Here is a 12732-nt window from a genome sequence, read left to right on the forward strand (position 1 = left end):
TGCCATCAGTCAAGGCTTGGGAGACATTCCTTTCTACCCAATCAATAACGTGTTATTGACGGCGTGTGATGGAGAGAGTTTTATGACCACATAAATCACCACGTACAATTGGAGTTATACTTCCTCACATTTTAGAAGGTATCACACATAGAAAATCATCTTCATGACAGTTGATAATCTATGTTTCCCTGTTTGTGCCAAGTGCAAAAGTACACTCTCCCCCCCCCCCCCCCACAGAGATGTAAGGGTCTCAAAAGCTGAGTTCCACAGGGAATAGGAAAAAAAGCCCTACAGGTGTTTTTATTGATGGTGGTGTTTTTGTCTTCGCACTTAAAGAAACAAAAAGTGTGAGTGGAAGGATGATGGCGAGGAGGAGGCAGAGTTGGGAGGTGAAGAGAAAAGGAGAATAAAAACGAAGCAGAGAACAAAACAGGATGGTTAGGACAGAAAGCAGAGCGGAGTGTGGCCGCCCATGCCGGGGATTCGAAAATAATGTGAAATAAACAAAACTAAGGAACGAGACTGCAGGGATGAGGGCTTGTGTTATATTTTTCTCTTTTATTTGAGGCAAACGGTGGATGACCCTACTTTGAATAGTGAAAGGGATGAGACAGAACATCAAATCAATGCACCCAGAGGTCAGAGATACTCTGTCACAGTGCAGAGACATGCGGAGACAGAATATGCCTACCATTTAGGAATCAGGGGTTTCATCAGAGAAACATTCTATAGGCTTGAGAGGTCAGAAATGGGTTCAAGCTGATGGGGAACAATTTACTCTCACAAATCCCCAGAAACAAGAGGCAAATTACACCATGCAGGGCCACCTGGGGAAGCTAGGAGGCAGAAGGGGCACAGGAAAATGGGGGCAAGAGCCTTTATTGTGGTTTCCATGGGAAGACACAGGACCTGGTAAACAGGTGTAAAATTGTCGAGTTTGAATCATTTCAGTGGGCTCAGGAACATAATGGCTGTCCCCAGTTGTCAGGTAGCTGGTCCTGAAATGAGCATAAGTGAATATTGCCCTGAAGTGTAAGAGCTTAATAAAAGTAGTAGCTCAGGGTCTGGGCTCTGGACAGTTTGTTTGCATATAAAAGGCACTCTTACAGGCAAGTTATCTGCTCTCTCCAGGAATCAGGCAGCACCCTCTGGCAGGACATCCCTCCAGGGTGAGTAAGACCCCAACATGTCAGTGCATCCCATACAGAAACTAAACGTGGACACATGAACAGACAGCTGCATATTTGTTTTGGGGAAGCATAAACCATAGACCGGGGACCATCACCATGAAGGTCTGACCTTACCTTACCCCGTGTCCAGAAGTCTGCAACCCTTCCTTCAGACTAATGCTAAAGTCACAATTGCAACACTGGGACAGCTCATTTACAAGTTCTTCACCGGGGCTTTCCCATTAGATTGAAGCAGCCAAATGAATATAAACCAACTATTTGCAAACACAGTGTATTTTTCCTGCAGGCTGCATCAGGGTGGCAGGCTCCTTGCAAAGGCCACAAGTGGGGCGCCTGGGCGGCTCAGTAGGTTAAGCATCTGACTTTTGATTTTGGTTCAGGTCATGATCTTAAGGTCCGTGAGATCAAGCGCCACATCAGGCTCAGCACTGATAGCGTGGAGCCTGCTTGGGATTCTCTCTCTACCTCTCTCTCTCTCTCTGTCCCTCTTCCACTTGCACCTACACGTGCATGCTGTTTCTCTCTCTCTCTCTCTCAAAATAGATAAATAGATTAAAAAAAATAAAAATAAAAGGCCACAAGTGACATGACCTCCACCCCCGTCTGGCCAAATACACTGTCTGGATTAGACCTTTCTTCTAACATGAAGTCTTCAGTCTTGTCACATCATTCCCTCTAGGAGACCTCTTGGAAAATCATGACCATTGTGGATCTATTATGCTTATCTCTACCGTAACAAGAAATAATTCTACTGAATAAAAAAAGTTTTAAATAGTATATTCTCTCTCAAATCTCCATTATAGCGCTGTCTAGTGATACACACACACACACACACACACACACACACACACACACGTGTGAGCATGACCAAACATCCAGGGAAAGCAGCTCTATTTAAGGAAACCACTGCCCACACCCCTCCGCTGAAGTTCATCCAACAGCATTGCAGGGATGGCCATCTACTTCCCCACCTCAAGAGATGGCAGCTAACTTGTTCACGGGAAATACTACAGAGGAGCAAAAATCCCAGGCACACAGAAGGTGACATCTCATAAATAAGAGCAGCACTGCACCTGATGACTTGTGTAACTCTAATAAGCACAGAAAAGTCCAACCCTTTAAATTACTGTGTAAATTATAACCATCAGCCTTTGTAATGGACTGGCGTCTTACAGAATATATAAAAATATGACTATGGGACTGATATGCTAATAAGCTTTCGACGCTGTTGGATGTTTCGGTTGTACGGAGACTAATGTTGGCAGCAGATGAATAATTGCTCTGCATGTTCTAAACATAACAGAACAGCACAGACCTTCATCATTTGTCAGCTTTATTTGTTTAAATGAGAAAAATGCTGACAGCAGTTATTGCTGTAATCCCCTTATTTATCAGATAGAAAACACTAGTTACTCTTAGCAGGTCTAATCCTGGTGGGAGACTGAAAGTTACAGAATTTTCAAACTAATTGAAGGTATACGTGTTAGTGTTCCAAGAAGAGAAATACAGAAGACAGCAGGAAGGCAACGGTGAGAGAAAAAGAAGGCAAATCATTTATTCCTGGCTACCGTTTATGAAAAGGGCTTTGAGTCTTAGTCTTGACTTGTTCCCTAGCAAAGAAAGAATTCTGGAATAGTATTTCACATTCAGCACCACACCCACTGCAGCCCGTGGCCTAATAGCTGTCCCACACCTTTTATCTACTGCTCATTATCGTACTTCCACAAATCCCAAAGGGAACATCCTGCCATGGTTATTGTTGCCAGCCTGCTCTCAGATACACCTGGTGATGGGCACCTGGGGAGGAATTTGACATCATTCCCTGATGCTTCCCACCCCTCCTAGCTTCATGTCCCTCAATCTTTTGGAAGTTCTCTGTAGCAGGATGCTTAGCTTTACTAAACTGAATAACTAAGTTTCAAGAAGGGAAGTCAAGGATCCCTCTTCCTCCTTGGCATATCTTTCATATCCCAAAACCACACAGAAGAAGTAAAAAACCAGCAAACTGGGTTTTGGTGAATTGTTTTCTCAACTGATGCTCTGTACCCTCTCCTTGGGCCAGCTTAGCTCTGCATTTCACCACCTGTGCTTTATTTTCCACATTGTAATGGCTCACAATTGGGGATTAACCGAGAGAATGAGTAAACTGCTCTCCAGAGACAAAGCTCCAAACAACTATTTCCAATACAACTTCATGAGTAGCACAGGGCCCTCCTCCCTCAATTCTTTGGGAAAGAAAAAGGAAAAATGAAACTCCTCTTGAAAAGCAACAGTCTCATATTCAAGAGCCTTCTCCAATGAACCATTGCCTACTTAGGTTTCTCAGTCCCCTCCGATGCCTGCATTCGGCTGTGAGATCGTCCTTCCTTACCCATGGTCCCTGGAGAAGACAGAAAACAACTCACACATCAGGAGGCAGAAAGCCCACCACTTCCACAAGGGAATATTTTTCATGTGCCTCTTACTAGTCCAGGGCTAGAGCCTAGAAAACATGCTTCAGGGCACCTGGGTGGCTCAGTCGCTCGAGAGTCTGACTCTTGATTTTGGCTCAGGTCATGATCTCATGGTCCTGGGATTGAACCCTGCATCAGGGTCTGTGCTGAGCATGAAGCCTGCTTGGGATTCTCTCTTTCCCTCTCTCTTTGCCCTTCCCTCACTTGTGCTTTCTGTCTCTCTCTCAAAATAAGTAAACATTTAAAAAAAGATGTTTGAGGGGCGCCTGGGTGGCTCAGTCGGTTAAGCGTCCGACTTTGCCTCAGGTCACGATCTCGCGGTCCGCGGGTTCGTGCCCCGCGTCGGGCTCTGGGCTGATGGCTCAGAGCCTGCTTCCGATTCTGTGTTTCCCTCTCTCTCTGCCCCTCCCCCGTTCATGCTGTGTCTCTCTGTCTGAAAAATAAATAAACGTTAAAAAAAATTAAAAAAAAAAAGATGTTTGAAAAATGAGAAGCTTCCCCATATTTTGAATAGCATTATTATCATTGCTGATTATTGTACCCTTTTATAGCCCTTTACTTTTATTATTAAGGTAACCACATGTAGTATCTGATTTCATCTTAACATCATGTTATTATTGTCTCTATGCGTACCTTGTTGCAGGTCCCCTATCATAGGCAATACATCAGAGATGTTATACAGTTTGTAATGTACATTATTTGAACAAAATAAGTGAGTCATCATACTGTGCCTGCCACTACACCAGGTGCTGAGGATACTGTGACAAAGCAGATGAGCAAGATTCTTGCCCTCAAGGAGCTTACAGGTTAAAGGGGGGAGACATTTCAACCTACCCCGACAAGGCGGCATGGGAACTGCCATGACAGGAGAAGCGCTATGGGACCACACAAGAGGGGCTGCTCACCCCTCCATGCAGCAAGAGCTTCTGGGGGTGGATGCCATTCTACCGGGGACATGAAGGCTGTCTCCTTACCCAGTCAGCTTGACGTCTCAAGCAAGGCTCTGGGAAGGACACACAGATGGGACACATATTTAAAGTTTCAGAAGTCTGACATATTAGGGAAGCATTTTCACGGAAGCGTGCCTCCATTACTTTGGGGACCTTAGATATCTTCAGGCCAACATGCTATTGAAAATAGTAAGTTAAATGTAGATAATTAAAAGGTAGAACTGTATTTCATTTTCCTGGCAGATGCTTAATTAGGGCTAAATGTCTTTTGCCACTCCATCCTAGCAACAAGATTAAAATGTATTTTGATAAAAAAAAATAGTCATCCTTTGAATGTGTGCAATGCCTAATGAATACTCTTTAGTTTCCCCTAGATAATAACCACTACACGTATTCCTCAGAAGCACAAGTTCAGAGTTAAGTACAGAAACCAAGAATACACTCAAGCTCTCCAGTTTCTTCCACACCAGAGATTAGAATTAATCAGCACAGAGGTGTCTGGCAGAGGAAAGCAAATTAACTGGATAGTGTTGTCTGATAGCAGAGAGAGGGAAACTAGAGCCAGGAGTAGACAAAGTAGGGTTATTTAGAGGACATCACCCTGCAGATGACTCACTGGGACATCACACTCATAGCTTGGTGGGCAACAATTGTGACTTCCAACCCAGCTGCCTCAATAAGTGACTTCTGTTTCCTGAGGTCACTCAAATTACCTCCGGGGAGTAGATCATGCCCTGAGGGCAAGGCATATATCATACAGCTTCTACCTCTCACAGCGCTACCAATGGCTGGGAGAATTACATACAGCGTGAATGTAAACTGAAGGAATGAATCACCAGCCAGTGAGAGGTTATTCTATGCAAGACAGTTACTTGCATGTGAATAATACTGGCCCTTTTGTCTATTTGAAATTATAAAAGTTCGCAACTTTCTGTTTGTTTTTGGAAGAGTAATCAACAGCCGCTTGCCCCATTAAAAAATAATAATAATAATGAGCAATTTCAGATTTATCCCTTTCAAGGCTACCCTTGATTGAGCACTTGCTGTATATACACTGGGCCCTGGGACTCTGCATTCCTCACAGCAGTTCTATGTGATAGATATAATTATAGCTATTTTACATCTGGGGAAACTGAGGTTGAAGGAAGCTAGGTAACATATGTACCTCAAAGCTTGTAAAGTGAGGGCCAGATTCCAAACAAACCTGGTATCGTCTAACACTGATACCCATGCTCTTAACCACTACATGGTCTTCAGGGTTTCTTTTCGATTCTTGTAATTCCTACTTCAAATAAATATACTTCTGAGTGTCGTATGAACAGAAAAAACTGAAAATGTCCAAAGGCACTGGTAAAGAATTTAGTATGTACAACAAATCTCTGGTCCCTGTCAGGAATTGTTATTAAATTACATAAATGGTGAGCTGCTGTCTCTCTCTGCTAAGGATGGAGTGAGTGTAAGTGGCTGCCAATTTTTTTGTAGGTATGGTTCAACTGGACACGAGAGACAAGGTCTTCTATACTCTGTCACAAGGTTATGGAAAGAATGCATAGCATTTTCGTGAAAACCTTTTAAGAATATGTCAGTCCTCTCTGAAAAGCACAGGGATGAGCAAGATGAAATCCAGGGTGGGATGGGAGAACATTTCTATAAAAGTGAGTTTTAAACCCACAAACTGTCAATGGAACACTTGAGAGATTGATTATTTCTGTGTTATGTGGACTAAAATATATGCTTCCCAAATGTACCTTGGTGATTTGTGAATCATTGAAGGCAACTTCAAATTAATGGTTTTCTGGAAGAAACTATATTCAAATCCCCATCACCAGCACAGCAAAGTTCTTAGATACAAACTTTAAAGATTTAATACATTTTTATTTCTACTCTTCTCCCTTTTCTCAACACAATCCATTAACCTTTTATCCCTAGAGAGGGACTCCAGTTGTTTAAAAAGGAAATCACACACAATGAAAGCCCTGAAATGATATTCTTTAAGAAGAAAAATATTAGTTTACCGGAGTTGAGACTTTTCCCATAACACATTGGAATACACATTATTTCACTCATTAGAGTTCAATATCTCCAAGGTAGAATAAGATAAGAGCCACGGAGCATTGTTAAGGGAACTTCTGTTTTTATTGAACAATAAAGAAGTGGTTTAGCTTATTGATAACTCAAGCTTCCCACAGGCTACATTACCTTCATTGCCAGGGATGGGTTTTCCTGGTTCTCGTTGTTTCTTTTCTGTGTGTGTGTGTGTGTGTGTGTGTGTGTGCGTGTGTCTGCCTGTTTACTACATTAAATCTCTTAATTTCTCTGTTACTGAGCACTCTGGCCATTTCTCAGGGGCGTGATTCCTAGGTAGGGATTACCTCTCAACTCCAGATGTTAACAGAGGAAAATCACAAGGAAGAAGAGTTCTCATATTTCCAAATGAAATGAGGCAAAACAAAAGAGGACCCCTTGGCTTGTGCAGAGAACTGAAAGTGTACATTACTAAGAGGTATGGCCATGTCTGTGCAAACACAGTAACTCATGTCAAATAAATTGTGCCTTTTGCAGGAAAGAACTCTAGCTCTGGGTTTTCTGAGCTAAATTGTGTGAAAACACACAATCCTTTTTCTTCTTATTTGAACTCTTAGATGACGGGGCCAAATTACCAGAAAGACCAAAGGCAGTTTGCAGCCTTTAACAACTGAAAGGACTTATTGCTTCCAATTTGGAAAATACAAAAGATTCTGTGTCTACTCCAAAACACTCCCGGTCTTATGCATTTCCCAGTAGGACTTTGAAGAAAGAAAATGTTAAGTAGAGAATATCAAGGTTCTCTGGGAGCGTTCAGATGGAGACTATGTTGGCCAACGATAGATAAGCAGTTACTTCTGACTTCTTAAAAGAACATGAACAATTCTCTACCTCTGCTCAAATGTGGTCCTACTTCCTTGTCCTCTTGGCGTCCTTCCCTCCTCCTGGACCAGCAGGAATTGTCTTACAGACCCAATCAAAAGCCATTAAGTCTGTAAAGGTAGTCAAGCCCTGTGCTGGAGCTCCACACTGAAGAACCCAAGGGAAGTAATGCATCTATTTTTCAATACCTGAGGCCATTTTGCTTCCAACCTTAATTGCACTTATGTATTGGCTCGGCATACACCATCTGCACTCATCTTGCTCCGATTTCCACTATTCCTCTATTAATACAGAGCTTAGGAAACATAATTGCAGTGTGCAGTAGACAGCGATTTTCATTAACTACACAGAAGAAAACTGTTTAGGGAGAGACATTTTTTTTTTTTCCTATTGATTCAATCAAAATGACTTGGAAGAAAAGGTTGTACTTATTAAATTCTTTCCAAAAAGGTAGCTGTTAAAATTTAAATTCTTTCTCAACAAAAAATTGGTATATAATCTCTTCAGGTTTTGTCATTTATGATTTTTTTTTTTGTTCTTCCCAGTTCCTTTGAAATTCGTGAATTTTTATTGGTCTTTTTTTTTTCTTTTTTTCTTTAAGTGGAGAGAAGAGACTTTTACATGGAAACAGAGAATGTAATCAACGCTGCTATTTGCAAGACATGGAGTTGCCTAGCAATGCTAGGGGAATTAAAAGGGGGAAGCAATAACAAAACAGAATGTTGTGAAATTACAAGAGGGTGCAGTGTTAAATTGGCTTGCAATACTTACCAAGAGGTCTTCCAATGAGAATGGATATAGGATTTTCTAGGACTGGTATAAAAAAAATACCTGGCCATTTTCAATGTTCTTCCCATCTTTCATTTGGAGCAGTTTACCCAATGGGATTCTGCTATTGTGAGTTCATTACTGGACAGAATCTAGGCCAGAAACATCGGACAATAAAACACAGCCTCATTGAGCCACTGGTATTTGAGTCCTTTCCAGTTGGACTAATTGAATATAAGATATATAAGCCTTTCACATTCTCCCATTGTTTTACAGGCTTTTGCTCACATGGCAAATGCTCTTCCCTTTGTTGCCCTCTCCCAGATTTCAGAATCTTCCTTTCAAGTGTACACACCAAGATAAATGGGGCTGCTCTGCTCATGACTCAGTCTCTCCCAATGCATGGAGTATCTAAGATCCCAATCCTGGGGGCACAAATGCAGACATTTTGCTGACACTGAGGTTGGCTCTGTCTTCCTCTTTTGCCTGAATTATGTTAAATCATTTGAAGAAAGATACTATATATTTGCAATCCTAGAAATTTCTCTGTATCTTCAGATGCTATAAACTCTTGTCTACCAGAAACATGACATAGGAAAAAGGATTGGCTCTCACAGAGATGGCAGAAATGATGAAGGATAAAGAAATCCCAAAGGAATAACTATGGGATTATAAACTTGGGAAATGGAAATATGAAAAAGCTTCACGATGGAAAATGATGAGCCATGGGCTAAAAGCCATCCTTATGTCAGTAAGGGAATTTGTGAAAATTCTTATTAGGAAGGAAAGCACAGAAATCTGTATGTAAAGATGGCTTATAGTGTGGAGGAAATATATCTGAAGTAGAAACCAGGAGATCTGGGTTCTAGAAACAGCTATGCCATCAACTGGTTGTAGCTCTTAGAACTAAAGATTTGTATTTTGTAAAACAGGGCTGCTAGGTTATTACTAAGGTCCCTTCCAGCTCTCAGATCTAGATTCCAGAATTCCAAGCATGCTTTTGGTCAGAAGAACAACATCTCTAAAGCAGACCCATTTTTTTTTTTCCTTCCTCATATTGGTTGCAAACTACAAGAGGAAATTGTGATAAAGTGTTAGGTGTTTCTCTACCTTTTGAAGTTATGCATTTATACTGCAGTCCCAAATGAGTTCAGAATTCTATAAGGTTTAACATATATATACGTATGTGTGTGTATATGTGTATATATATGTGTGTATATATACGTGTGTGTGTATATGTGTATATATATGTGTGTATATATACGTGTGTGTGTATATATACATGTGCGTCTGTGTGTGTGTACACACACACACACACACACAACGTTTAGTTCTCTGTCTTCTTTATTGATCCCCAGGCAGCAACAAAGTATTACCTGAAGATCTTTTGGAACTAAGTTTCACTTCTTGCTTTGGAACAGAGTGTAATCTGGTTGCTTGTTTGTTAACTGTTGATACTCCTCTTCCTGACTCCTAAGGAAGTCACTCTCTGGATCCATTTCATTTTCATATTCCTTACTGCCTGTGGACAACTCATTTCCATGGCTTCGTTATTTCTGGATGACCACCACGTCTACTGTTCTAGCTCTGAACTCTACAAGCTCCAGATCTACAGCTCTTAATGATCTCTCCTAAGTATTTCAAATTCAGCTTGTCCAATGATCTCAGCCTTTTCTCCTTGCTAATGTAATCACTCACAGCAATAGCACCCACCCCCCTTCTGCTTTTGAGATTAATATTCCATCTTCTTCATTGATTCCATCAGTTAGCTATTTTTTTAAATTTATTTATTTGTTTTGAGAGAGAGAGACGTGGGGCAGCAGGGGGAGAGAGAGAGAGAGAGAGAGAGAGAGAGAGAAACAGAGAGAGAGAGAGAAACAGAGAGAGATAGAGAAGAGAAAATCCCAGGCAGGCTCCATGCTCTCAGGGGCTCGAACCCACAAACCAAGAGATCATGACCTGACCTAGAACCCAGAATCCGACACTTAACAAACTGAGCCAGCTACCCAGACACCCCCGTCAGTCAGCTATTAAGTCTGATTTGTTAAAGTGCTTCTCACATCAGAAGTCCAGTTCTTAGTTCTGTGGCCACCACTCGAAGCAGACCTTTCTTTCCCCCAACTGAAATATCCAAGTCTCCTGACTCATCCATTCTTGCTTCTTACCATTCCAAACACCTGTGCAGGCTCATTTCACAAAGCAGAGCTCCAGCCATCGCGTTCTCAAACGTCAATATAATCAATCCCCACCACCACCAAGATACTCATAAAAGTAAGGTACTCTTCACTTCATATTTGAGGTCTTTTGAGCCCTCTAATGAATGAAGTTTGCCAGCCATCAGCTGCTATTCCACACCAATATTCTATCTCAACCAGATCAAACTTCCAGCTGAAAAGATACTAAGCTTTCTTTCATTTACTAATGTTGACCTCCAGGCTACTGAGACCCTTGTCTCTCCCATTTAGTGTAGCATCTATTACACCTAATTAAGTTACCTAGTCATCAATGTCCCTTTCAAATGTGAATGCTTCCACACCTTTCCTGATAATCCTAATTAGGCATAATCTTTTTTTTAATCCTCCATAGGATAAGTGCACTTATGGGCATAATGGACTTCCACTTATCAGGAGGAATCAAGCCTCAGAGATTAGTGTTTGTATCTTAGCCTTCTTTGAACACTCTGAAAGGCCATTAGCATATAGAAGAGCAGTGGTATATAGTTAATAAATTAAGCTGACTTGCAACTTCCTAATTATACTCAGGCTATTTGACTTATTCAAAATCTGTCATCTAGAGAGTGACTCAGGATTAACAAAGTCAGTAACTTAGGGTGAGAGCAGTTTGAATTTAGGGTGAGGCTACATTTTCAGGTAGTCCGAGCAGCCAAAATTCAAAAGCATATACAGTTTCTGTTATACACTAAAATTTAACAATTTACAAATTTTGGAACTTTTAAGTCCAATGATTTTGCTTTCAGTTCTAGCACAAGCCTACAGTAGTTTACCTAATGTCTTTGAGTCTCAGTTTCCTTATCTATAAGAAGGTAATGATGGTGTGATTTACCCCTGATGGCTGTTGTGATGACAGTGAGATAATGTGTGTCAAATGTTTACATGAGACCTGGTACACAGTAAGTGCTCAGTAAACACCAGCTGGTAATCATTATTCTTATCACCACTCATCAGCCATATTAGCCAAATTAATAAAGAAGGTCCCTAAATTCTCTCATACTGGAGATCCCATTCAAATCTGGTAATCAAATGTGGGCTCTACCAGTTACCAAAAGAACCTAAAGAAGGCCCAGAAACCACCAACCATGGAGAATGAAGTACCCAAGAATAATATCTAGGGGGGAAGATCAGAGCAACTAAAATTACGCTGTTTAAAAACGTGTTCAGTAGATCTGCCTCCAAAAATATTTAGAATTAAGACAATGAAAGCAGTGACTGGTTGGCTTTATTTCCAGTGAGAATATTCACTTCTGTCCCAAACTGGGTGTTAAAGTTATATAGAGCAGGATAAAAAGATGCCCATGTACCACAGAGGAGTAGACTAGCCAAGGAGCTGTGGAGTCATTTAAACACACGATTGCACTTTATCTTATATTCCTGGATGATGTTAATATGACCTCATTCAAATAAAGAACTGGTGGGTGCCTTTCACACTTTTCCCCAGCAATGTAACAACGTGAGGATCTGCTCCCATTGCTTCCCATTCTTACCTGAACTCTCATCCAGACTCTCCTCAGAGACGTGCTCATTTTGATGGACCCACTCGCCATTGCATTTGAAGAATATTTGCATGGCTGGTCTCGCTTTGCACCTCAGTGCAATGGGGTTGCTCTTGATGATATAAGCATCATCTGGCTCCTCTATGAAATGAGGCAGTGTCCCAGGAGCTGAGGGGATGGACTCGGGGAGGGTTTCGCCGTTGTCAGCTCCTGCGAAATTGAAGAGGCCGTTAGAACGCTGCCCATACTGACAGCACACACATCAGGATGCAAAGCACAGCCCACACCGGCTCTAAGAATCTGTCCAGAAAAACACTGCATCATATGAATACAATATGCTCGTAAGGCCCGTGCAGATGACTTCTCATCTAGAGGCTGAACTATATAACATGGTACCATTATCCGGACACACCCTCAGGGTCACGGGACAAATGAAAATAAGGAATAGGAGACTCCCTCAAACCACAGTTGTGAGTCTGCAGGTCTTTGCTGAAAGAACAGAGTCAAGTATCTGTGGGGTGAGAGACTGATTCTGAACATGCAGTCTGGTGAGTGGTTACCTCAACACCGGCCCCAAGCTGCCTCAAAACTTCGAAATGATGGTGGAAATAGCTTTTGTTCTCCTATAAATGAGTGTGGATAATGACGATGTTGTCGGAGGGTACTCAGTCATAAGACATGTTAAAAACAAACAAACAAAAAACAAATGCTTTCTCTACGTATAAAACTGGAGA

At 41.5% G+C, this 12732-nt stretch overlaps 1 protein-coding gene across 12 annotated transcripts in view; it reads right to left on the reverse strand.

The window, feature by feature from the left end:
• Positions 1 to 12732, reverse strand: part of UNC5D (unc-5 netrin receptor D) — a 574975-nt gene that overhangs the window by 240848 nt on the left and 321395 nt on the right. For all 12 annotated transcript variants that reach the window (XM_019440815.2, XM_019440818.2, XM_019440819.2 and 9 more), the window contains exon 2: positions 11990 to 12208. In XM_019440815.2, coding sequence (XP_019296360.1) covers positions 11990 to 12208 — 219 coding nt within the window. The remainder of the gene's footprint in view (positions 1 to 11989; positions 12209 to 12732) is intronic.

This window comes from Panthera pardus, unplaced genomic scaffold (assembly GCF_024362965.1).
Source record: "Panthera pardus isolate Hobbes unplaced genomic scaffold, ASM2436296v1 HiC_scaffold_13, whole genome shotgun sequence".
Classification (NCBI taxonomy): domain Eukaryota; kingdom Metazoa; phylum Chordata; class Mammalia; order Carnivora; family Felidae; genus Panthera; species Panthera pardus.